General features: G+C 41.5%; 1 protein-coding gene across 1 annotated transcript in view; it reads right to left on the bottom strand.

The window, feature by feature from the left end:
- The window catches only part of OSMR (oncostatin M receptor), a 357357-nt gene that overhangs the window by 221987 nt on the left and 107505 nt on the right, over window positions 1-27865 (bottom strand). Inside the window, exons 6-7 of the mRNA XM_078674982.1 lie at window positions 22833-23102; window positions 5201-5330 (exon numbers count right to left, since the gene is read on the bottom strand). Of these exons, the coding sequence (XP_078531108.1) occupies window positions 5201-5330; window positions 22833-23102 (400 nt within the window). The remainder of the gene's footprint in view (window positions 1-5200; window positions 5331-22832; window positions 23103-27865) is intronic.

The raw sequence follows: 27865 nt of genomic DNA, 5'->3' as shown, positions 1-27865 counted from the left end.
CTATGAAAACCTCACTCCGAGATAATCAAAATAGAGACTTTTACTCTACTCTACATTACAGGTAAGCATGCTAGTCTGTAATATCTGCACAGCAGGGTTTAGAGGCTGTCTGTGATGCATGGAAACACCACCATACATGTTGTCAAAAAAACATTGTCATGAATAGCAATCCAATGTTCATGTTTTCATTCAACCCTGGCGGATTTACAGCTTCCTTTGCTGCTGACAACCTAGGGGCTTTATTTACAAGCCCCTTGAGCTGTTGTTATGTCACTTTTTCCCATATTAAAAGTGAGGCCACGGCGGAGCTAGGGGCTTGTAAATAAGCCCCCTAGTGTGTTGAGGTAAAGGCTGAATAGAGTTGAGTCCAGCTCACATTCTTGCCTCATTCCTTTCTACGTGGAAAGGCTATTGAGCATGTTCCCTCTGTCTGTGTAGACTGTAGCAGTATTCTCTAGTAAAATTCAGGGACATATTTACAAGGAGTTAAAGCCACCAGAACGTAATTTTTTCTGACGTTCTGGTGGTGTTAACTCTTTTGCCTTATTTAGAAGGCCGACTTGTCAATAATGCAGCTATTAACGCAGCCCTTAGCATGAAGGGGGCGTGCAATGGGTGTTGCAGGGGACGTTCCACTGAAACACCCATTGCTTTTTGACGCTGCCCCATATTTACAAGGTATGGGGCAGTGACAAAAATACAGCCATGGAATGCCTGGTCAAAACCAGGTGATACGAGGAGAAATGTTTTATTTCTCCTTGTATTTTGCTCTTGCCACGCGTCACATAGATAGAGTAAATCGCTGGTAAAGATTGTTTATGTGCAGGAAGGTACATCAATTGTCTCTGCATCACAGGCACCCCAGCACATTGGCGCTAGGGTGCCTGTACTAAGCAGCATTTGTAGCGCCAGCTCTAAGGGTAAAGCAGGAATGCACTGCATTCTTGGGAATACAGTGCATCCCTGCATTTTGAAACTGTTACCAAGTTACTACAAGTTTCTTGTAAATATGCCTCCTAGTTTCCAAGCAAAGTCTGAAAAGAGGACCTATTCAATGTGTTGAAAACGACATTTTTGAAAAATTAACTCCTCTTTTAATGTTCTTGCTGTGATGTCTATAGATAATAATGGATAATAAAAGCGGTATCTCAGAATTTCACAATAGGTTTTCCTCAAAGAAAAAGAAAGCATATGAATGCTTTACAGATTTTCTCTAAGCCCGTCTACTCTGTGCCTTAGCTACTAGGTGTTCAGCAAAGGTTTAAATTATTGAAACCTTTACCTGGACCTAACAAGTTAGTGACTTTTGGGGCCATTACGATGGAAGATGGACTTCAGTCCGTCCGCCATCGTGTCGGGGAGTGGGACCGCCCGCCTACAAGGAGGCTGTCCCAAAGGGGGTATTACGATGCCACCGTGGCGGTCGCATCTGCTATGTTTAACATTGCGGTAGGTGCTGCTAGCTGCAGCACCCGCCACAATGTTAAAAATGCATTGTTTAAATTTCACTGCACTACGTGGCAGGCACCACGTGGTGCCTGCCACATGGTGAAAGGAAATGTAGGGGAGCACCATAGGTCCCCCCCAAGTGCAAATCCAAACTGCCCCTGCCCATGGGGGGCCCACAACAGACCCCCAAAGTCAATTCCTGCCCGCCTTTCCATGGCGGGCGAACCGCCATGGAAAGGCTGGCAGGGATCCAGCATCCAAATCTGGGGGACGGTGCCTGCTAGTCACCACCACCATACTGAGGATGCGGGAGGGACCAACAGGCAATCGTAACGTCTTTCCACCGCCAGAACATCGCTTGCCATCACAATCTGGCTAGCGGTGAATGGCCTTACGATGGTGGTGAACCCGTCACCGACAGCTGTCGGTGGCAGGTTCACTGCCATCATATTCAGGCCCCTTGTTACTCGTGGCGGACTATCATCCACCTCAAATTATAACTTACTTTTTTGCAGGCTGTAACTGAAAAGTGTCTTATTTCACTCTTTAATCCTATATTTTTAATAATATCAGTAGAATACTTCACACAGTGATTTTTTTACAATGTGCCAATCAAGGATCAATTTCTTATTTCCTCTAAATGGTACAATAAAATGAAAAGACTAAGATTTAGAAAAGAACAATTTACTGGAAATCCTGCCATACTAGATGAATATCTCTGTAATCCTAGCATTTTCATAGTGATATCCTAATGACTTTTCATGACTACTTACAGCGTCTCCTCATTCAATAAGAAACAATTTGATACATTAGTTACTATCTTAAAGTGCTTATCTTTTTCTAATCTGTCTCATAAAGTTCAGGATGAGCCAATTTGTGAAGCTTCAAAAATGTATGCAGCATTATTTTCTAATAAACTGTCTTAACAAATCTGGGCATCTGGAATTGAATACTGTATAGCCAATTGATATCTGGAATTCTGTTTGGAAGAAAATGTATTCAGCTTCACATTCTGCCAACACTTCTAAAAAGTTTTTTTTTAAAAAGAGCTTTTCTTACTACTTCGTTGCTTTTTAAAAAACATGTCTAAAACGATTCATGTTGGTCCAGTAAGTGTTATACTGCTACTGGTCTACACTTGATTGTCAAGCAGTTATACACTTTGTTTAAAAGTTTGGGGAAATATTAATTGAATTGTAGGTACAGCAATTCCAATTACCTATACTAATGCACTAGTAGGTAGGTTCTAGACTGACTGGAAAACGTTAACAGCTAAGATAAAAGATGGTAGATTTACCTATTACAATTTTAGCGAATGCTCTTAATTGTAAAGATAATATGCAAATAACTTATGTTACTTGGTGGAATGGCAAACCATAAAGTTGACAACTTTAAGATATATACATGAGATCCTTTGGACAAGACAGTGGTTATGTAGTCTTCCTTTGTAAAACTTCTTAAATAAATCTCATGTAAATGTTCCGCAAAGATTGCCTGAGGATGTAGAAGTGTCTGAACCTCCTAAAATAACATGCCTCACTTCTAAAGCTGTCCATTCCAACGCTGCTGAATACTGTGCCAAAATCCCGAAAATATCAATCAGCTCACAGAAACTTGGAAGCACAGTAAACCTCAGGGTAACAATTCCCAGACCAAGAAAAGGACACTCAGTACCAGATCTTTCCCAAGCAATGGCCCCAAAATATGGAATGAATGATTCAACAAGGCATTGCCAGTTAGGCTGCTCTCATCTCTGCCACTTTCAAGTGCTTACTAAGAGACCACTTTTTAACCGAATATTTTGGTACACTACAAGAATTGATGAATCCCTGACTATTGTCTTTTGCGTATTCATAAATTGAGAATATATGCAGAACTCTTTAAAGTTTAGTTTTCCTTTTGTCTCTGTGCCAAATCTTACTTTTTCTTTTGGTGCATGTCATTTCTACCTTTCACTGCATTGTTCAGTGTCTCGATTTATCTTCACTATTGCCCTCTCATACCACTCTCTCTGCATGGAGGCTGTTATACCTGCCTTAATGTATGTGATCTACAGTGTTCTGGTGCCTGCTTTGCTTGGGTTTAGTCCGTGCTTTAGAAAACCAATGGATACATAAATGATCAAATTATACATCACAATTTTCTTTTTCTTCATGTTGAAACTATTATCCCATGTGGTGTGTTCTTTCTTGCACATGCTCCTTAAAACAGGATTGTTCTGTGTGGTTTCTCATCTTTCTTGCACCACTTCGGCATGGTTCATTTTGGTTTACATGTAGTGCAAAAATGCATTGACAAAGCTCATGAATCCCTACAAAGTCATGCCTCTGTTGGGATTCACCTCATCTAAATTGAATTTGCATGAATGCCTCCGCGATACTACTCAAGGATTCCCTACTACTCCCCCTGGTTGTCCCTCAGGACCAAGAAAATATATTTCTAAACTGGAATTTCTGACTATGCAAATGTCATCTTATGAGGCAAAAGTACATTGGTTTAAACTTTGTGCTCAAGTTATACTTTTACATGCACAGTTTGCTATATTTCTAGGCAAACGTCTGACTTATACATATCAAAATCTCCTTGGACTGCACCTCAACTTCCCCCACCAAAAATAATGCTCAATTATAGACCGCTTGAGGAGACAATTTAAATACGTTAGTCGTACAAATGCTGTTGGTAATGTGAGCAAATTCCAGATGTAGCACAGTATGCCAGAATTTGAGGATAACCAAATGTGACCACATTACTCTAACTCTAATGAAACTCCACTGGCTCCCCTTTGTGGCCCACACCAACTTCAAGGCCAGCAACACTGTCTGCAAAACCATGGACCAGCATCCCTGCCTGTGACAAGCGCACCATCTCCGGTGGCTCTTGGTACACTATCTGCAAAGACACCATCAGACAAGACATAAGTGCAAGAAATCAAAACTAGGCAATAGTCTTTTTTCATCTATACATCCAGTATCTGGATCTGCATCATCCCTCAGGACCACCCTACCCTTCTTCAATATAGGTAATTTCTAAAAACACATAATTTGAAATGCACAACATTTTGACACAGTGAAACGTCCACTTCCCTCTTAGAATCCAGCACTCCACTGCCTCTCTGACTAGAACTCTGCCTTTTACCGTGTACGGCGATTTGCTGCCGTTTGGAAATCTCGTCTTATTCAAATACCACTTTTATTCATACTTACATTCATATATAAATGCCCCTTTGGGTCTTTAGCAGGCATCAACACCCACATCTGTGCATCTGTCCTAGGCTGTCCAGTGGACAATGAACAGCGTGGTTCACTTTGAAATGTTAGGAAGAGAGATCATGTTGCTGACTATTTTGCACATCTATTGAGGGTCTCATTTGATTTGGTATAAATGATATGCTAACAGTGCAGGTTTTATTTAATGCAAATATATGCGTGGGTCTAATCATTGTACCACTTACGTAGTAGATACATGAAGTGCAGGAAACTGTTTGGTATACCATTGCCAAGCTACTGAATGAGCACCAATGACATAATTTACCTATGGCAGGTTGTGCTGTATAAATACCAGTATAATTAGATTACTTTCAGATATGTTTTAAAAATTCTTTGTAAATCCAACTATTGTACAAACTCCCACTTATGTTAATTCGTAGGAATTCAGAAGTATTACCATAAAGCTGTGTACAAAGTGTACCAAGAAATGCACATTATGCCTTAATGAAACAATCACACTCAAAAACGTTATTAACAACACCTGCCATTCAGATAGGCTGTAGGTTGTGGAACGAGCCCCCGAGAGGTTGGAAAGCTTGCCTGGTGACCACTTGCAAGATAACGTCTTTAAATCCTGGGTTTCACAAGACAGGTTTTTCGGTTTATCAGGTGGCGCTGTAATGTATATACAAAAACATGTATATTAGTGCATGTTAAGCATAACGAAATCAGTGACAAAAGAGACTGCATAATTAAGCAGAATACGAATCTAATACGAATTGTCACCCGAGCACTATTTCCCTCTGCTGAGGCTTTAACATCTGTTATTGTCCTGCTAATGTCCTGCTACCTGTGGCAATAACACTGTTGAAAAGCATACTTTTCAAATGATGACTGAGCTTAGACAGCCTGCATTCAAAGACTTCTGATTGTCTCTAGATAATCGGCTGTGCAAAGAGGCCTGGTTATGATAAAAGTGAATACCCGTCTTGGAAACATAAGCAGAACATATTCCCTCTAGGGTTATAAAAGGAAGCAAATTACTCAGATGCTGCCATCAGTGAGATTAATGGTGCTTTATTCGTGGGAGCCATTTGAATCATCATCGCTGTAAATACGGCAGATAAAATGTGACACATTTTAACAATAGAGACAATATCTCCCACTCTTAAAAATGTACATAAAAACATATAAGCCTGGTAAATTAACTTGACTAATACAAACAAAAGGTTGACATAAAATACTTGGTGAACTGTGAGTAATTGTGAGTAAAAACTACACCAATTTGGAGTTTGGCACACGGAGTAGTGTCTGTCGGGATGGTGGAGGACACTACGTCCACCATCCCGAGGGTACCTTGCCACCAAAATTAGAGCTGTCCGCTGGCCCAGCAGACAATTATGTACATTGAAAGGAACCTCTGCCGCAGCAGTTCCTTTAAGTTTACAGAAGTTTGGTGTACATCTGCATTCGGTTTTAATAGATGTACGGCAATCTTTTCAAAACTTTTTATTATTCAAAACATACTCCCAACAACAAAAAAACGAATGTCCTCTACACCCTGGGAGTTTCCTCCCAGGATGTGGGAGTCACTATAATTTTTTTTCATGTCCCTCACCACCAAGTTTTACTTTGCATAGACGGCCAGAGATAAAAATACATTAAACCATTTACCTTAAATAGGGCAGATGGTGTTAAGTTCTTCCTCCATTGACCCCTACTCCATCAGTCAGTCGGAGGAAGATTCTGTGAGGGCTCTGTTGGGAGAAATCTGGCGGTCCTCCCTTCTCTAAATCAGTGGTGGCGTCGCCCCACCCCCCGACAGCAGCCTAAAACGTAAAAAAATAAAACGATAATAAAACGTGTTTATTATCGTTTTATTTTTCCATCCTGGGCTGAGTATTTGGGGGCAGGGCCATTGGGGTAACAGCGACAGAGGAAAAAGTGGTGGGCACTGTTGTCAGTGCGCATGTTGGTTTGGCCGGCCGTCTTAATACAGCCAAACCAACATTCACACTGAGCTGTTTCCAGCCCGAGCTGGGTTGCCTGGTTGGAGGCAGCGGGCACAGGCTGCAAGTCTCCCTGGGAGCACAAATGGAGGGTGCTCAGGCCAATCCTGACGCTGCTCTCATGCTGCCAACAGCATGAGAGCAGCATCTGGATTGGCCGCAGGGTAGTCTGGGAGCCTGTGCCTGCATTGGAGAGGAGCAGAAGAGCGGCATAACGCGGGTGGCATGTAAATTCTTTTATACATTTTTTTTGTATTTTCATCTGTCGCCCCCCACCCTGATCCCCCCACCCAGCCACTCTTCCCTGTCACCAGCCGCTACTGCTCTAAGTGTGGCAGGAAGAACGATGGCTTGCCAGACATGGGACTCTGTTGCATCTTAGATGGATTACCATGCTCGCAAAACTCTAAATCAGGCCCTGAGTTGCTAATTCCGAATGCCCTGTAATCGGATGATTTAATTATCACACCGATAACAACAGATATTGAGGTAATCCTTACTGCCATGGATTCTCCTTCTACTACCTCCACAGTTACCCTTGTAATATAATGCTATGGGGTGAATAATGATGAAATTGTTTCTGTGTAGCAAGGTATGGGAGGCTCCCGACGAATGGGCTCTGTTTCAGAGAAAAAGCAAAGAATGTGTGCGTCGGGGTGTGCAATCAATTCACCATAGTTATTGCTGATAATCCCTGACTTTTCTCATACTCTGACGATTGTGTCAGATTTTCATAATTAATGTTCTGGTACCAAGAACAACTCTCCCCCAGCTTCGAAAGATAGGTATGATACTTAGCTCCAACTAATTGAGGGATTATGTTATTAGTAGTTTGTTAAAAAGTAAGTGTAAGAAAGTGGGTTATTGATTGGGGTGGAAGTGAGTTAATAATTGACAGGGTAAAGCACAGTTTTAATGATTTAAACGTAGGCTCAACCCCCTTACAGCTCCTATACAGACCAGGCTGGTTTACCTTAGAAAACTGTGAAAGTATTTAGCGGTAAGGTAACAGTTAAAAGCCAAAACACTACACAATAAAAATCTCACAACTGATTTCTACAAATAGAGAAAAACATAATGAGCAAAATTACACCAAACAACAAAAAATCCAAAAAGGGACTGGGAGATATGAACTTTTAAAGATTTAAGGGAAAAAGGGCCAAGAGAAGGGAAATTACCAATCCGAAGAAATTGTTGGCAGTTTTTTCAGTAAATTTCTAAAGTTTTTTTAAATTCTATTTCCTAACTATAACGTCCCTGTAACCTTTGTTTTTTTCTGTGAATTTCAAATATTTTAAATGTTATTTCCTAACTATAACACCCCTGTAACCTTTGTTTTTTGTTAGTGAGTTACATTTTATTTCCTAATTGTAACCTGCAACCTATGACAGTGGCTTTATAGGTCTGTGTAGTACTGTGAGTGGATGTGTGAGTGGTTTTGTAGGTGTGTGAGTGGGTATGTGAGTAATTATGGGTGTGTGAGTGGCTGTATAGGTCTATGAGTTGGTGTATTGGTGTTTTTGGGGGAGTGCGAGTGGTTATATGGGGCAGTGAGTGGTTGTGTGAATGGCTGTATGGGTCTGTGAGTGGGTATGTGAGTGGCTGTATGGGTCTGTGAGAAGGTGTGTGTGTGGCTGTATCAGTCAGTGAGGGAGTATGTGATTAGCTGTATGGGTCTGTGAGTGGGTGTGTGAGTGGCTGGATGGGTCGATAAGTGGGTCTGTGAGTAGCTCTATGGGCCAGTGATTGGGTGTGTGAGTAGTTGTAGGGTTCTGAGAGTGGGTGTGTGAGTAGCTGTGGGTGTGTGCGTATTTGTGGGTGTGTGATCGGTTTTGTGAGCTGCTATATGGGTCTGTGAATGCGTGTGTGATTGGTTTTATGGGTCTGGAATGGGTGTGTGAGTGGCTGTATGGATCTGGGAGTGTGAATGGCTGCATGGATCTGTAAGTGGCTGTATGGGTATATGAGTAGTTTTCTGGGTATTTGAGTGGGTGTGTGAGTGGCTGAATGGTTCCATGAGTGGGTATGTGAGTAGTTATGGGTGTGTGAGTGGCTGTATGGGTCTGTGAGTTGGTGTTTCAGTGGTTGTGTGGGTGTGCGAGTGGCTCTATGGGTATGTGTCTGAGTGTATGTGAGAGTGTCTGAATGGGTGTGTGAGTGGGTGTTTGAAAGTCTGTCAGAGTTATGACAGTAGCTATGTGATTGACTTGGCCAGGACACATCCTCAACTGCCCCTTTATCCAACACGTCCACAGTTTTGCAGAAAAAAGTCTACCCAACTGGAGTACTTTCTACTGGTTAATTAGTAAGTGCTACCTTGTTGGGTAATAACTAGTACATATTCTACAGTACAGCTGCATAATGGACCGCAAGGAAATGTCCCCAGTGACCTTGTGTGCATGTAATTTGGGCAATGTGATTGTCCTTTGAGAGTCTTGTTCAACAAATCTGTGATAACATGAATCCTTGTCTAAAGAAGAGGACAAGACTACAAAGAGGAGAATCTCCACCAAACAAGGGTACGTCCTCCTAACTATATGACGTAAGGGCTTCTTTATTTAGTGGAGATGTCCTCAAAATTCCTCTGCATCAAGAACGCGCCACCAAAATCAGCGGAAAACGCACTTGGAGGCCTTCTGGTAAGCTGTCCATCAACGTGGGAAAAGGCGGGAAGACATTTGCATACTAGTAAGGAAAACGGGATGGGACCTAACAGATAAATGTAAGCATTTGCAAACTCAGGGTAAATCAAAGGGAGAACCATTAACTCTGCTCTCAAGACAAGAAAGAAACCATTTGTCACAGTCACCACACATAAGATTGTGCTCCAATGGATCAATGACCCATTCACCTCCACTAAGGATTTCAGATTGTTTTTCAGCGTAGAATAGCCATGCCCCAAGAAGTTAGGATCATTTGTGCTTTACAGAAGTGGAGTTTCAACTGGAACACCTGCTGTGTTTATATTAGTAAATGCTTTCAGTTGAGCTTTAATTTCTGTGAAATTAGCATCAGAGCGATAATGGAACCTTTTTTTTCTGAGAAGAGCCCACAGTTGTGCTGAAAATGTCTACCCAACATGAGTCCTGTCTACTGGTTAACTAGTAAGTGCTGCCTCATTGGGTAAATGTCTAGTGCATATTCTGCACTACATCTGTATAAAAGACCATAAGGTAATGTGTCCAGTGACCTTTTCTGTATGTAATTTTGTCAATGTGATTGTTCCCCGAGTGTCTTCAGCCACAAATCTGTGATAACCTGATCCTCAACAAGAGAAGATGACAAGACTTCAAAGAGGTGAATATCTTGATGCTAGGTGTACTGGAGCCCACCCAGTCTGCAGTGTTGAGGACTGCACGGGGAGCCGCAATGCCTATGCGGTTCCTGCCAGATCCCCGCTTCCAGGGGAACCAGCATTGCTCCCGCATGCAGGGAGCAGCCAAAAATGCTGCTCCCTGCTTGTGGGAGCAATTTTTTCATCTGTTTTCCTACCGGCTGACAAGCAGGCAGGAAAACACATAAAAAGTCCACTCCCAGTGGGCGTGAGCAGTTTTCCTGCTCCCAACCGCATGGAGCGGAAATACAGTTTGCTCTCGCTTAGTGGCATCTGTAAAAGCAAACTGCTATCTGCTGAGGGTGGGCACCTTGGGAGATGGGGATCCGGCCCTTGGGGGTGGGGGTGGTAGTCCCCAGGGCCATTTATTACTCCAGGAGGGAGTCCTCTCCATTAGTTTGCACAGGGCTAGCCACAGGGAGGTGGTGGTTGCTGTGGATGAAAACGGCCCGGTAGAGGAGCCACATAGCCCCCTCCCACTTTAATAGAACCCATGCCCCAGGAAAGTGGTGGTCCCCGGGGCCAAATATGGCGCAGGAAAGGGCTGTGTAGACCTTACTCCCTTTTTTCTAGTTTTGTGCTTCGATAGGTGGCAGTCCCCAGAGCACTTTTAAATCTTGGAGGGGGGTCCACACTGCCCCCTCCTTTTATGCTCACGTGTACCGGGGAGGTAGTGGTCCACAGATCCTTTAAAAACCAAAGGAAGGGGCTTCGTGGCCCCCCTCCCATTCATTCTTTAAAATAGACCCCAGGGAGGTGATGGTCCCTGGGGTTTAAACTGCCAATAGGGAAGGGCGCTTCATGTGCCCTCTCCCATTTTGTTTAATTTATGCTTGCCCCCGGGATCTAGCTAACCCGGAGGCTGAAATACAAACAAGCGTGGGAGACCACAATTGTTTGTTTTTTCATTTTCACGGGGATTGATGAATCTTCACAATTTTCACCCTGAAAACTTAAAAGCCCCACCACCAGGCCTAAAGGGTCAGGGTCTTTCTACCCTGCTGCTTTCTCTTTTTTTTTTTACGATTTTGTTTGGGACTGAGTCCCGAGATGGCTGCTAACCCTTCCTGGTTGAAGTATTGGTAGCCAATCAGATCTCTGCACGGGACCGTTAAGATTTGCATAGGGTTCGCGCCTCTAGATTTACAGATTTGGATTTCTTTTAATATCTCCAAAACAACTGAACGGATTTACACCAAATGAAAAAAGGGCTCTTTCTGGACAAAGAACGAGCTTCCTCCTTAATTTGGCGTAATTCAATCCAGTGGTTTGGGCTGTAGTCATGTGTAAAATCCCTATGGGAAATTGAATAGGTAAAAAGCATTTTGTGACCGCCCCTTTTTCTCAGCCTCCGCTTGACGAATCACCCAGAAACGTTCAATCCAGCAACTGAAAACCGAGCATCATACTAATTTTGAAAATTTGGTGAAAATTTGCTAAAGAGCGCCAAAGTTATTGGTAACACAAAAAATGCTTTCCCTATGGAAACAAGGTCCTAACTATAACTACTTACTGGCGACGGGTTTTATATATATATATAGAGGACTACTTATTGGTAACTTTTGACATTGAATCATTATATACCTGTATAAAACACACTGACGGTCTTAACGCAGTGGAACATTTTTTAAAACAAAGGGGTATTGAATGGTATAATCACAACAAGATGCTATTGAAAATGATGCATTGGTGCTTAAATAACAATAGATTCTTGTTCGATGGAATTATTTACAGGCGGACACAAGGAGTAGCAATTGGGGCATGCTTCTCCCCCAGCTACGCATGTTTACATGTGAGCTGGTGGGAGGAGCATATCCTCAAGGGGGAGCATGGTGCTTTGGTTGACAAACACATTGTACGGCTATGGAGGTTTATTGATGACATCTTCATTATTTGGCAGGGAACGGAAATGGAGGCTAAGAGTTTTGTGGATGTCATTAATAGGAATCAACTAAATTTAAAGTTTACCCATCATATTGATCCTACTTCCATTAGTTTTTTGGATATTCTGGTTACTATAGAGGATAGTAAAATTGAAACAAGTCTTTATCAGAAGCCAACGGCAGACAATACCTTGCTCCATGCCAATAGCTTTCACGCCCACCACACCATAGCTAGTTTGCCATATGGAGAGTTCTTGAGAATTAGAAGAGCGTGTAGCACCAGCAAAGCTCTGGCTGAAGCACAAGCAATAGCGAAGGGTAGAATGCTTGAGCGTGGCTATAAGGAGAAAAATTTGAGGGTAGCCATGCGAAAAGCTAACCAGAGATATAGAGCAAAGCTTCTCCGGAAGAAATCTGAGGTAGAAGCTAGTAGTCCAAATAAGGAACATGGGACAATCGGAACCATTCAGGAGGTTAACTCCAGCAAGACTTGCAGATTTATTACAACATATAGTCGACAGTCCCAGGCTATTAAGAAGATAATCACAAAAGAATGGCCTATAGTGATAACCGACAATGTCCTCAATGGGGTGTATGTGAATAAACCTAATTTTACATTCCGTAAGGCTCACTCCATGAGAACAGACCTAGTTAAGACCAGCCCAGAATAGACAATTGGTTAACCGCCAGGTACGGCTTCTATAAGTGTAGCTCGTGTAGGGCCTGCAGATTTGGTTCTAATACCACCACATACAGTAATGCATTTTCAGATACCCCCATCAAGATTAAAGGGCACTACACGTGCAAAACGGAATTTGCCGTGTATGTGTTGACATGCATCTGTGGCCTTAAATATGTAGGCAGTACTAAGCTACCGGTACAGGCCAGAATACTGCAGCACCTGAGAGCCACGGTCAATTCTGACCCAACTTATCCAGTGGCCAGGCATGTAAAAAGTGAACATGACAATAACGTAAATGTTTTGCAGTATTTTGTGATAGATAGCGTTCTGTTAAATAAAAGAGGCGGTGATAGAGAAAAACAGCTGCGCCGATTGGAGACAAGGTATATAGTGGAACTTGAGACAAAGACCCCTGGGGGGATTAACATTTGCGAAGATCTACATAATTTTTTGTAAATAGTTGGTCATATAAACATCAATGGTCTTGAAATACCTCGAGGTGGGATTTTGATATGGACTCATTATGAATTGTTTATTTATGTATTTAATAGAGTCGCTAGTTTGATGCATTTTTTAACATATTTAATATTCTAAATGTTCTTAATGTTTTAAAACCAGATTTATCATAAGGGGAGATTTGTCCCCAACACTGAGGTGGTATACGTAAGAACATGGAGTGATCAGCTTATGTAATTTGAATGAAATATGTGTTCTTTCTTTCCCTGGCTTTGTTAAAACCTATTATTACTACCGGTTTAGTGAGATGAAATGTATTAGTACAGGTATTAACGTCGAACCTTGATTTTATCATGCCCAAGTTTTTCCTGCCCTTTACTTATGAATGTTATTTTCGCACTCCCGGCTGGGAGTTCACACAGCACATAAACACACATTGAGGTGATTATTTTCGCACTATTTTCAGTCATCCAATGAAGGTGCAGTATAGATATACAACATTGTGATTCGAGGTTTTATGTATTAATGTTTTTTCTGACAGTATGAATAATGTGCAGATATTTTTATATGATGTTTTTATTAACATTATATATAATATGTAAATAATTTTTGTATTTGTACAGTAAGATTAATTATTCCCCATTGTTAAATTCGATGTATATATATTTATTTATGTGTATATTGGATGTATATGAATTGTGCTTTAAGTTATAAATCAAATGCATTAGTTAAGCACAGGGGTTATTTAGACAGAAACCGTAAAGGAGGTTTTTTGTCTTTGCATTTCGAACTTGTCGATTTCTATGATCCTGTTGTGACTGGGGATTGGTGGTGCGTTTATTTAAAAATTAAGGGGATTGTGAGCACTTGTTACCAGCGAGCAAGGCGACTGGGATCGCCGAAACGCGTTTGGTTTGAGCACGGCAATGCACTGAGTAAAATGAAAAAATAAAACTTACAGCGGCTGCTGAAAAGAAGGAAGAGTCCGTCTCTCTCTCGTTTTGTGGCGCGTGCAAGCGGCGCTGAGGGTGGAAACTGGATATATACATATATATATATATATATATGTATATATATATATATTCACTGAAAAAACCATAGGTTATAGACCATATATAGTCAGGAATTTGCATTTACAAAACCTTGAAAATTCACTGAAAAAACCATAGGTTAGAGACCATATATAGTTAGCTGGACATTTTATTGACATAAAACCAATGAAATTCCATATATAGTTAGTTGCACTAACTATATATCGCGCACCCGCAATCCACTGCTGATGATGTCACATATTACATCATTCATGACATGGTCAGTGACATCTCTGATGACATCACTGATGACATCTCAAATGACATCACTGATGACATCACTGATGACATCTCAAATGACATCACTGATGACATCATCTAGTGTCTGTGTGTTTTTGTAAAGTTTAAATATGTTTTACATATTGAAGAATGAGTGGATGTATGGAAGACTGAGTGTGTGTGTGGCTGGCTGGGAGGTGTGTGACTGTGCATATCAATGTGTACTTGTATCAGTGATTGTATAAGAGAGTAAGTATGTGTTAGTATATGTGTGAAAAGTATGGTGTTCTGTGTTTAACTGTATAGATGAGGAAATCGAAGTGTGATTGATTCTTCACAGGACTGACTAGGTGTATGAGTACATATGATAGTGTTGTAATAATGAGTGACTGTATGTATGAGTGATTGTATGGGTGAATGAGTGAATGTGTGTGTAGACGTAGGAATCAGTGAGTGCGTATGTAGTAACTGGTATTGGTGTGTCATGATGTCATCAGTGATGTCATTTGAGATGTCATCAGTGATGTCATTTGAGATGTCATCAGTGATGTCATCAGTGATGTCACTGAAGTATGGTGTTCTGTGTTTAACTGTATAGGTGAGGAAATGGAAGTGTGATTGATTCTTTACAGGACTGACTAGGTGTGTGAGTAACTCCATGGATGAGTGGCAGTGTGCGAGTGTCTGCATAGGTGTATGAGTGCATATGATAGTGTTGTAATAATGAGTGACTGTATGTATGAGTGATTGTATGGGTGAATGAGTGAATGTGTGTGTAGACGTAGGAATCAGTGAGTGCGTATGTAGTAACTGGTATTGGTGTGTCATGATGTCATCAGTGATGTCATTTGAGATGTCATCAGTGATGTCATCAGTGATGTCATTTGAGATGTCATCAGTGATGTCATCAGTGATGTCACTGACCATGTCATGAATGATGTAATATGTGACATCATCAGCAGTGGATTGCGGGTGCGCGATATATAGTTAGTGCAACTAACTATATATGGAATTTCATTGGTTTTATGTCAATAAAATGTCCAGCTAACTATATATGGTCTCTAACCTATGGTTTTTTCAGTGAATTTTCAAGGTTTTGTAAATGCAAATTCCTAACTATATATGGTCTATAACCTATGGTTTTTTCAGTGAATTTCATTGGTTTTTTAAAAGCTAATATCTATAGCTGTAAAATATATTCTTTATTACGTGACGTATCACGTAGCCACGTGAGACGCCTCATGGCGCGTCGCATAACCGTGACGTATCGGCTCTGCAGCGCAAACAAAACCCGTAACGTAAGCGTGCCGGAGCACGCTTACAGATATATATATATTTTTTAACCTTAATTAGACAAAATCCACACGTGCACATATCTTGAGGCCTTGCAAAGGCACATCAAACAAACAGTCCCTACAATTTTGCCAAGTTTGCTAGAAATCTATTCCCTTAATTTTTTTTTTACTGTTTCTCTTGGTTTTCCCCTTGTTACGCTTACCGGGACGCTACCCGGTACGCGAACCGGACGCTCCAAAAACACAAGATGGCGGACTCCCGTTACGCTGCCGGTTAGCTGCCCGGTTTTTTTTATTTTTTGCCCCGCGGGGCACTTTAATATCCCCCTCATCAATCCTAGGGGGTCAGGAGTGGTCTACCTTGCCCCCTTTCCTTCATTTCCCCCTTCGTTTTTCACCACATCTTGTCTCTCGATCGTACCGAGAGACAAGATGGCGGCCGCTCCGGACTGTTTAGAATGTTGACAGACACCGGAGAGCCAATCAGCTTCGCTTCGCGAAGTTCCGTTACGCGTCAGGTACGCGAACCGGGGCGCTAACCGGAGCGCTGTCACAGATATATATTTTTTTTTAAACGTTCATTTCTCAAAATCCACTGGAGCACATATATTGAGACATAGCAAAGGCACGTCGGGCAAACCATATCTACAATTATGCCAAGTTTCATGTAAATCTATTCAGCCGTTCGAGCTAAAAGTGAGTCCAACCGCCCTATGGAAAAATGAATGGGAAAAACGCGTTTTGGGACCCCCCTTTTTTCTCGGCCCCCCTTGACGAAACCCCCCCCAAATTTTCAGGGGCTGCTCAGAAACAAAATGTGCCATTTTCTTGAAAATTTCAGCCAATTCCGTCCACAAACGCCAAAGTTATTAGACATAGAATTTTCAGAAATCCCATAGAGAAAAAATCCTAACTATATATACCCACTGGCTATCGCCAGTAGGTAATATACATATATAAACATATATAATCTGCATATCTATATAAATATAAATGCATGCATACATATACATATATGCATACATATGCATGTTATTTACATGAAAGTTTTAAAAACACTAATAAAAGCAAAGCTAAAAAGCCACCTCATTACAAACAGAATGGCTTTAACTTAAACGAGGGCGAGATCTATTGCATTTTCAATGCTTGTTTACTTTGGTTCTACCAAGAAGGCAATCAGATGTGTCACACATTTGCCATAAATTCTGAATGTTAGCACTCTAGTTGCTCATTAGATCACTGTAGTAAAGCTAGTGCTCACCAGGGAAGTCTGCTGCTAATCATGGTTTGCAGCCATTTTCCCGCATTTTTTATCCCGCAGACTTTCAGTCCGCATACCATTATCCCGCAAGGTCATTGACCTCGCATACCATTATCCCGCATTGTTTCAAAACGCATGTGCATTTATCGCGCATGCCTTTACAAAGAATTACGTTTTAAAGGCATGTATGGTAAATGCATTTGCGTTGTGAAAACCACGATGACGAGAGAGGTAAGTGGGTTTGTGTTAATTTTTTCGTGGGTTAGTGATTGTGTAGTGTAGTGTTGTGTAGTGTTGTGTTAGTGTAGTGTAGAGTTGTGGTGGTTGTTTAGTGTAGGGTCATGCTGGGGGTAGTGTTTTAGGGTTTAGGGTTGTGTTGTAGTGTTTGCGTAGTGTAGGGTCATGCTGGGGGTAGTGTTTTAGGGTTTAGGGTAGTGTTGTAGTGTTTGCGTAGTGTAGGGTCATGCTGGGGGTAGTGTTTTAGGGTTTAGGGTTGTGTTGTAGTGTTTGCGTAGTGTAGGGTCATGCTGGGGCTAGTGTTTTAGGGTTTAGGGTAGTGTTGTAGTGTTTGCGTAGTGTAGGGTCATGCTGGGCGTAGTGTTTTAGGGTTTAGGATAGTGTTGTAGTGTTTGCGTAGTGTAGGGTCATGCTGGGGGTAGTGTTTTAGGGTTTTGGGTAGTGTTGTAGTGTTTGCGTAGTGTAGGGTCATGCTGGGGTGTAGTATTTTAGGGTTTAGGGTAGTGTTGTAGTGTTTGCGTAGTGTAGGGTCATGCTGGGGGTAGTGTTTTAGGGTTTTGGGTAGTGTTGTAGTGTTTGCGTAGTGTAGGGTCATGCTGGGGGTAGTGTTTTAGGGTTTAGGGTAGTGTTGTAGTGTTTGCGTAGTGTAGGGTCATGCTGGGGTGTAGTGTTTTAGGGTTTTGGGTAGTGTTGTAGTGTTTGCGTAGTATAGGGTCATGCTGGGGGTAGTGTTTTAGGGTTTAGGGTAGTGTTGTAGTGTTTGCGTAGTGTAGGGTCATGCTGGGGTGTAGTGTTTTAGGGTTTTGGGTAGTGTTGTAGTGTTTGCGTAGTGTAGGGTCATGCTGGGGGTAGTGTTTTAGGGTTTAGGGTAGTGTTGTAGTGTTTGTGTAGTGTAGGGTCATGCTGGGGGTAGTGTTTTAGGGTTTAGGGTAGTGTTGTACTGTTTGTGTAGTGTAGGGTCATGCTGGGGGTAGTGTTTTAGGGTTTAGGGTAGTTTAGTTGTTTAGTGTATGCTAAAGGCATATTCGTTCTAAAAGTTTTCGTTATTTTAATTTGCGGCCTAATAGTACATGCGGGATTTCGTCATATTTCGCTAATCATACTTTCTATGGCAAAATGAACCCCCTCATTTTGTTCCTTTTTAAATTAAATGTTTTAAGAGTTACCACTTTATTCCAATCAAGATGGCTTCAGGTGTGCCATACCTTTGTAATAAGTAGGACTGTTAGCACTCTAGTTGTTCTTTAGAACACTCTGGGAAATTCTGTCATTGGGCTATAGTTGGGCTACATCTGGCTGATATTTGGGCTACATTTGTTTTTTTTGTCTCTGGTGGCCATCTTTGGGCTACATTGGGCTACATTGGGCTACATTGGGCTACATTGGGCTACATTTGGGCTCCAACATATATATAGCCCAATGTAGCCCAATATATATTTTTCAAAGTTAATTTTCGTAAAAACCACTGGAGCCTATATCTTGAGACATAGCAAAGGCACATCGGGCTACCAGTCCCTACAATTTTGCCAAGTTTGGTGTAAATCCATTCAGCCGTTCAGGCTAAAAGTGAGGCCAACCGCCCTATGGAAAATTGCATGGGAAAAACATGTTTTGGGACCCCCCTTTTTTCTCGGCCCCCCCTTGACGAAACCCCCCCAAATTTTCAGGGGCTGCTCAGAAACAAAATGTTCAATTTTCCTGAAAATTTCATCCAATTCTGTCCTCAAACGCCAAAGTTATTCGACATAGAATTTTCAAAAATCCCATAGGAAAAAAATCCTAACTATATATACCTACTGGCTATCGCCAGTAGGTAATATATGTATATATATATGTATATCCATATATATATATATATATATATAAATATATATATATATATATCATTTGTTCCGCTTTCCTTATGCGCTCTGGAATCTCGCCAACCAGCCAGCAAAAAGCACACGGACACGGACCAGTTAGGTGCTGAAATTTATTGCGATGCAGAAAAAGTCAAAGACGTTTCGGCTCAACGGAGCCTTGTTCACATATATATATATATATATATATACACACACTAGGTTAATATATATATATATATATATAAGCAATCGGACAAAGGTGGCAACATTGTGCTCTGGCCCCAAAAAGACTACATCATAGAAGCACAGCGACAATTGGCAGACCAAATCTGCTACAAACAGACCACTAAAACTGAATACACCAAGACCAAAGAGATGCTGGCTAAACTACTGCACCAATTCAAACGTGAAGGAACCATATCCTTGGAGGAATACAAATTCCTATGGATAGAACATCCAACAATACCCTCAATATACTTTGTACCCAAGATGCATAAAAATGTGAGCCCCATTCCCGGTCGTCCTATCATTTCTGCAGCGGATAGTATGGGAGAACACATATCGCAATAGGTAGACTATTTTTTGCAAGATCTGTTGAAAACTCTCCCATCCTACGTCAAAGACACCGGTGACTTTCTTACAAAAATCAAAGATGTGGAATGGGGTACCGACATGCAATTCATCACTCTAGACATAGAGTCATTGTACACTTGCATTGACCATGACATTGGACTTGAAGCTATTGAATACTTCTTGGGGAAAAGACCAGTGGAATACCATGAACATAATAAAACACTAATTAAATGTATCAGCTGGTGTCTAAATAACAACTATTTTATGTTTAGGTTACAAATGTACAAGCAATTGAGGGACGTGGCAATGGGATCCTGCTTCTCCCTCAGCTATGCCTGCTTGATGGTAGGCTGGTGGGAAGAGCGGGTCCTAAAACCAGCGCTTCTCAACAAGTTTGTTGGCCAGGCTAGACATTGGTTCCGTTACAAGGACGATGTCTTTGTGGTATGGCAGGGCAGCAAAAAAAGCGCCAACCAGTTTGTACAGGACATCAATGATAACTCAGCAAATCTGAAGTTCACCTCACATATCATTGAACAAGAAGTGTTTTTTTTAGATATCAAGGTCTATGTACATGAAGGGAACATACATACCACCTTACATAGAAAAGCAACCGCAGGGAACTCAACACTGCATGCTTCCAGTGCACACCCACAACACCTAGTCCAAAGCATCCCATATGGAGAGCTCTTAAGAATTAAAAGAATCTGTAGTACCAGAGAAGAGCAGGAAAAGTGCACCAAGCAATCACTTCAAAGATTCAGTGAAATAGTCAACCAAGCAGTAACGAAAGTTAACAATAGGTCCAGAGATTCCCTGCTAGAGCCTTCTAAAACCAGAGCAGAACAAACAAAAGAAGCTGATGAAACAAATGCACTTAGACTTATTTTGACTTTTAACCAACAAGAACGCCAAATCAGAACCATCATCAAACGTAATTGGCCAATCATCCTTACGGATGGAGTCCTGGCACCAGATCTACCCAATTGCCCTACCATAACTTTCAGAAAGGGTATCTCCATGAGGACGCAAATAGTGAAGAGAAGCCCTGAAACCATTGCTAAAAAAAACACTTGTTTACAATCGAGACAGGGTTTCCATAAATGCACCTCATGTCGAGCTTGCAGATTTGGTATCAACACCACCAAATACAAGACTCATTTGAGCCCCAATGAGTTCAGAATCAAAGGCAGTTATAACTGTAAAACCGAATATCCCGTGTATGTCCTGACATGCACCTGTGGCCTTAGATATGTGGGCAGCACAAAACTACAGGTGCATGTCAGGATTTTACAATACTCACGGGCCATTGTTAACAATGACACGGCATACCTGGTAGCCAGGCACTTTAAGGCAGTGCATGGCAATGACCTCAAGTGTCTCAGTTACTATGTCATCGCAGCTATCCCCATTTCCACACGAGGGGGCAACCGGGAACGTTCCCTGAGAGAACTTGAATCCAAGATAATCCTTGAACTAGACACTAAACATCCTAGGGGCCTCAATAATACAGAGGATCTCCATAATTATTTGTAAAATTTCTGTAATAATTTCTATAATATACTGAATTAGATGATCTGAAAGTATAAACAATCTTTCTCCTCAGCTGTAACTTACCACTCCCGTTCTTTTAAGATTTAGAAATTTTAAGGTTTTCAATTTGTTATTTTAAAATATTAAAATTGTAATATTCTGATAACATATAAACCCAGTGGTGAAGGATAACCAATACATATTCTTTGCACGTTTGCACATAGATTGAGCACTTTATATTTAGCACATTGCACATCATAGCTATACATACCTAGTAAAATAGGTGGCTATCTAATTGTTTACAGTTTGCTGAATGTGCACAGGCTCCGATGTATATACATGATGGTTTAGAACTACAAGTTGTGAATTTATTCAATAACATCCTCAATATGGCCATAGTAGGACGTTTTGCTTTTTTGCACAAACAAATATCAATTAATGATTTTAATGCAACTGTATTTATAGTTTTAAAAGCATAAAATATTTAACTGATGTTATCTTACATTATGTCCTATATAAGTTCACAGATATGTGTCTTTCTATTTAGTAATACTGTATATCTAATTGATATTTATTGGATATATTTATGCTAACAAAAAGAAATTCATCTTGCATTTAAGCAGCTACAACAATGTTATTCATTCACACACTACCGTTTATTTAAGCACTGTAGTGTCAACCTATTATGCATTAATTGTACCAGTGAGCGCTATGTATTTACAACATATAGCAGTGCACAAAACTCTAATGTGAAACAAAGATAATGCAATGTCGCCCCGTTTTTAGTCTGTCTTCCGTGTCTATTTTACACCATGTGACAAGGGATGACCATAGAGACAGCACTTTTCACTAGCACTGTGGGTATTAAAACAGTAAGCGGACTGCGTTTCTGTATGTGAGCCAAGGTCACGTTGTTAACCGAAACACGTCATAAAGCTGTTGGATTAATAAAAGACCTGGCATTCCACGCAACTCAATGGTGTCCGTAAATCTGTTTCTTCTCGCGAAACCCGGCAAGGCAGCGAAAAGGAGTGGAATCAATTGTATATATATATATATATATATATATATATAGATATATATAGATATATATAGGCTTTATAAAGACCTGCGGAATACCTACATTTTTTGTTGTAAAGGCATGTGTGGTAAAGGCATACGTGTCGTAAATGTTTGCGTGGTAAAGGCATATGCGTTGCAATGGATGCGTGGTAATGTTATTGCGTGGCAATGGCCGCATTGTAAAGGCTGCTTACCTCACCAGGTATGTAATTTTAGGACCAATGAATGAGAATCTTATTTCTTGTTTTTACGACTTCTACCCTCACAGGCTGAGTCAAGCAGTAAGAGCAAGCAGAATGAAGATATCCCATTACTCTATTTCTCTCCCTTGTCTCGCTTTCCTTTGGCCGGGTCATCTGCTGCCTGTCAGAATATCTGCTGCTTGGTTGCCAGTGGGTTCAGGGAAGCGGGATTAACACTGCTCCTGTCAGATCCATGGTTGCAAGTTTATATATGTGGTACTATTAGGATATTCTGTGGTTTGGAAGAACAAGAAACTGAGAGAAGAGAATTAAATTGCTTGTATGTGCTTACATGCCCTGCGACATTCATTAAATATTCACACTCATAACATGTTACATATCCATCCTCCTCACAGGTAGGTGCACGGAGTCTGTGAATTTTCCCAGCAGATCATGTGATATCAGCAGTGTTTTATCTTCTCACCCAGAAACCCTTTATGTCATGGTTGCTGTACTTACTGCTTACAAACAGAACCGTTCCACGGTAATGTTCATTGGATAGCAAGCAGATGATATTAGTTCCATAAGCTGTTGACAGTGACACATTCTTCACAGTGATCACAGTCGTCCTGTTGTTCAAGTTCACGAGTGGGTAAGGAATATCATTGTAAGTAATGTTAATGACCTTCAGACCGTTACCAGCTATGCAGCAGAAACTAATATTGGAACCTTTCTCCACAGTTTTGTCATTGGGAAAGACGGGTTGTTTCCAGTTAGAAGTTTCCAGGCCTGTAAAACACAAATAAGAAAAACACAAATCAGTGGCTATTACGTTCTATTACCAATGAAAACCTCATATCAAGCTCCAAAATTAGGACTTTAACCTAATCAGAAATATAGACTAGATTAAGTCAAGTGATGCAGTTGAAGAAAATGTGAATAGGAACCTAAGTGGTCATTGTTTTTGACAGATATACTTCCTCTGATTAACTAGATCTTAAAACAAAAGGATCTAAGCATACTGATGCTTTTTTTTTAAAGAAAAAAGAGAAATATTAATGAAAAACTAACTGAAATATTGGATAATTCTCATTAAATGTTTGCAACCAAAAGAAGAAAGATACATTTTTGCATCGAATTAAAGATAGTTAGGTAGGATAGTTATGGCCAGCCTTTACTTTCTGGTTTAGATCAGATTAGTTCAAATCAGACTGTTATTTACTCTAAAACATAATGCAATACAATACGAAGGCATTCGTAGAGCGTGCAGCTCCCCAGGGAGCGTCCCGGCACTAACAGCAGGACTGCACTAAAGAATGGGATCGAGCTAAGCTTTAAACAGGTTGGTCTTTAGGCCATTTCTTAAGAGCTTTTCTGAAGGCATAAGGCTGGATAGAAGTGTATTCCACAGCTTAGCCATCAAGAAGGTGAAGCACCACGTCTGGCCCTATGGACCCTCAGGATATGCAGGAGCCTCTGGGTGTTAGACCTTAGGATCTACTCTGGTGGTAAGGCTTGAGTCTGCATCTCAGGCATATGTTCTCCAAGGCTCGAAAATTAGAGCCTGGAATCTGAATCAGGGAGCCCATGGAGCTGTTGAAGATGTATTGACACCGATTGCTGAATCAGAATCTTGAGGATAATGCGGGAGATGAAAATCTGTATAATCTGTAGCTGTTGCAGAAGGTAAGCCGACAAGCCCAGGAAAAAACCACTGGCATAGTCCAATTTAGTGCTGACAAGAGCATGGACCACAGTCCTAAGGGAAGTCACAGTTAACAAGTGGAGCATCCTTCTCAGAGATTTCAGAGTAACAAAACAGATAGCTGAGACCGATTTAACCTGTGGTTCAAACAATGGGGCTGAGTTAAATTTGACGCCCAGATTCCCAACTCAGGCCGATGGGGCGGGGGAAGCCACCAACTCAGGTAGCCACCAGCTCAGAGGGTCAGGGAAGGTACCTGTGCCAAAAAAGAGTATTCCTTTTTTATTTGAATTTAGTTTGAGACAGCTTTTGCTCATGCAGTTGCATAATGCTCTGAGGCAGTCTTTGAATGACTTAAGGGCATCACAGGCTTCATTCAGGAAAGAAAGCATCAGCTGACTATAGTTGCCATATGAATTTATCTTTAGACCCGCTCTTCAACCAGCTTGGCCAGGGGCTCAAAGAAGATATTGAAAAGGGTTGGGCTCAAGGCAGATCCCTGCAGAATCCCGTAGTGAAGCTGTCTAGGGTCTGAGCAAAAGGGTGCGAGAAATACCGTCTGTACCAGTCCTCCAGATTCAATTTAATCCACGCCAAAGCATTCTCTTGAATTCCAATCCTGCCTAGTTTGTTTGGCAGGATGAGTTGCATGACCCTGTCAAATGCTGATTTAAAGTCTAAAAGAACGACCATTGCAGATGCACTCGAATCAAGGTTGAATTCCGCAACCTCCAGTAAGGTGGACTCAGTACTATAACCAGGCCGAAAGCCAGAGTGTGTATTGTGAAGGAGAGTGTTTAATTCAAGGAACAAGCAAATCTGCTTATTGCCCACCTTCTCCAGCATCTGGTGCCGGAAGGAGGGAAATTGGTCTAATGGTTCTGAGTAACTTAGGGTCTGTGTTAGGCATTTTTAGCAGTAGAAGCAAGAGGGCCTGTTTCCACCTCTTCTGCCACACAAGCTACAGCCGCTTGCTGCGGGCCATCTCCTCCCTTAAGGCTCCTGCAAGCCAACAGGCAGGTGACCTTGAAAGTCTCTGGGACACAGATTTCAGAGGGGCAACAAGATCAAGGGCACCCAGGAACCAACTGTCCATTAGCTGAAGGTCATTGTCGGGAGAACCTGTTAACGTAATCTGTTAAGCTTCTTCTAACCAAACCTGGAACAGTTACCGTCAAGATCTACCACTCCTCTGATGACTGGTCACCTGCTCTAGCGCCTGATTCATGACATTCGTGAAGGGGAGAAGGAAGTGATCAGACCATGGTACTTCACTGCACGGTTAGCCAGAGAGTGAGAAAGAAATGAAGTCCAGAGTATGACCCATCGTTTTGGTGGGGCCATGTATGTGTTGTTCTAGGTTGAATTCCTCAAGGGAATTAACCACATGCAATGCACTAGTACAATTTGGGTTGTCAGTGTGGAATTGAGTTCTCCCAAGACCAGGAAGATAGAGTGTAATATAGAGAATTGACCCAGAAGATCTGAAAGCCGATCCTAGGATTCGCTAGGGCTGCTCGGGGGTCTGTAAATTAAAACTCTGGTCAAGGAAAAAAATGGGTTAAGTGAAATAGAGAAGGCGCAAGCCCTTCTATAGGATCACAGTCAGACAGTTTAGAGGCAGTGCAGACCCATGTGTCTCTGCACACAACCGCAATGCCCCCTCCCTTTCAGTCCATTCTGTTGTAAAATTAAATGGAGAAACCCTACGGGATAGCTAAAGTGATATCAGGCAGAGAGACTACAAAAGTCAGGTCTCTGTTAGAAACAAAAGATCAAGCGTATTCACTGTTAGCAGACAGAATATGTTGAAAACATGTTTCGGGAGCAACCTGCAATTCAGGAGGTCTGCCGAACACAGCCCGGTTGCTTTGAAGGTGACGTAGCTTCCCGGACCAGTGGAGGAGGGGACGCTGTCGGCTTGAGTGAACACCCCAGATTGGAAAGGACAAATCTGCAGGCGGAACATTCAAAGAGGAGAAGGCATTATGCTTCATTCATACCAGAAGGATGACGCTCACATGGAGAGGGAGGGGTGGAGAGTTTAAAGTTTACGATCTTCTCTCTGGAGTCGACGTGAGCAGTTTTCTAGCGAACCGGCAACAAGGCTGGCGCTGGTTGAGATCCAGATGCAGATGGGAATGGATGGGCTTTCCTTAGGCATGCCTTTGGCACGCCAATGGCGTGCCCTTGCATGCGTCCGCAGTATAGGTGCTTATAAAAGGCCTAAAGCCCTGGTAAGCCAACCACTAGTGTGACCTGGCCCAAGATGGCGGCTCTGTGGTGGCACCTAGAAAGTGTTTAGGCACCCGGGAAACCAATGTTGTGCAATACACATTCAAATTCAATCAGGACTTTGTTTTATTAAAAGTGTTAATAAGGTATTTAAGACAGATTCAGTTAAAAAATGTAATTCCCCTTAAGTAAATTGCTGCTCATGCCCACCGCTAAAGTGCAAGAGCAAAATCGACAGTCATAGTGTCTGTAGGTAATATATGGCTTACTCTTACACTCACTTATTTTTTACAATAAAGTTATTATGTATTTTCTCCTCTTCTGGTAGTTACAATGGTTTCTTTGATCAATAAAAATATTTCTAGCATTTGCAACAATAATTTTCTATTTTATTAAAGGCAAGGAGGCGAGGATTAAGCTTTTTTCTTTACTCTCTATTTTCAGCAGCCGATCAAATGTAAAACTTTAAAACACTACATTTCCCATGACCATTTTTAGTCACATGTATCAACCATGGAGCCCACAGCCCTAAATAACCTCCAAACTGACATCCAGCTTCCTCTTTCTTTGCCTCAAACACCAGAAAAACAGTTAAGCAGTCAGAGACCTTACAACGATAGGATCACAATCAACTGGGAAAAACAACTGGCTCAAAAAGAGCCTGACTCGAAGGTCTTGGATCCAAGCAGTCCGAAGTCCTCTGTCTCTGTGTAAGAAAGCAGGGAAGAATATCATCCCACAAAGAGCAGAGTTACGAACGAAGAATCTCCAAAATAATGCAAACTGCGTCACAGTAGTAATCACTTGTATTCGTTTACTAAGAAGGAAGTAAAAACACTGAAGCCGTAAACACTGGCCATATATCATAAAATATTACAAAATAATCAATAATATCTGGGTGGGAAAAATACTTCAGACAAAGTATTGAAATACATCAATATGTAAATAACAACAGGGTGCGATAATCCTCCCCTTGAATCTAATATTCTTGTTGGGATTGCTAGAAACTTTAATTTTCTATGTCGGGACCGGAGGCTCCGATCATGCTCCGATCATGCTTGTTTAAAGCTGAGCCACTACCACAGAAGCAACATCAATAATAGGCTTATAATAAAATGACTTGAACGTGGACTCTGACAACCAATCTGCCACCCTCAAGATATCACTCAATTGAGAACCTAAAGCAATAGACTTTGAAGCTATCGCCCCTCTAGTGGAGTGGTTGCCAAAAACAGATAAATCAATACTGGCCTCGGTCAGAAGCCAACGCATCCACCTAGCCAATGTAGCAGTCACCATAGATCTTAAAGGCTTCTGTTGAGCAATCAACAGTTGACCCCTCATATCTCCCTCATACCATGCTTGCAAATGGGGGAGAACCTACCTGAGGCAGCAAGTTTCAGAAAGACTACCTCCGGTGTGACTACTCTTTCACATTTCCAACCTATCCCTCTGGCGAGATCACTGGCTGCTATTATAAGCCTCAAATCTGGATATTCATCTGGCCCTTGTCCTCTATGTTTGTTTGCATTAGGGGCACTGACCATCAACCCTATTGTAAACAAAGTGCTTAATGCCTCGTTGTCTGCAAGAATTGTCCCTGTGTAATAGA

This window comes from Lissotriton helveticus, chromosome 2_1, assembly GCF_964261635.1.
Source record: "Lissotriton helveticus chromosome 2_1, aLisHel1.1, whole genome shotgun sequence".
NCBI lineage: Eukaryota > Metazoa > Chordata > Amphibia > Caudata > Salamandridae > Lissotriton > Lissotriton helveticus.
Note: the sequence above shows the minus strand (reverse complement) of the source record. Positions and strands in the feature narration are given on the sequence as shown.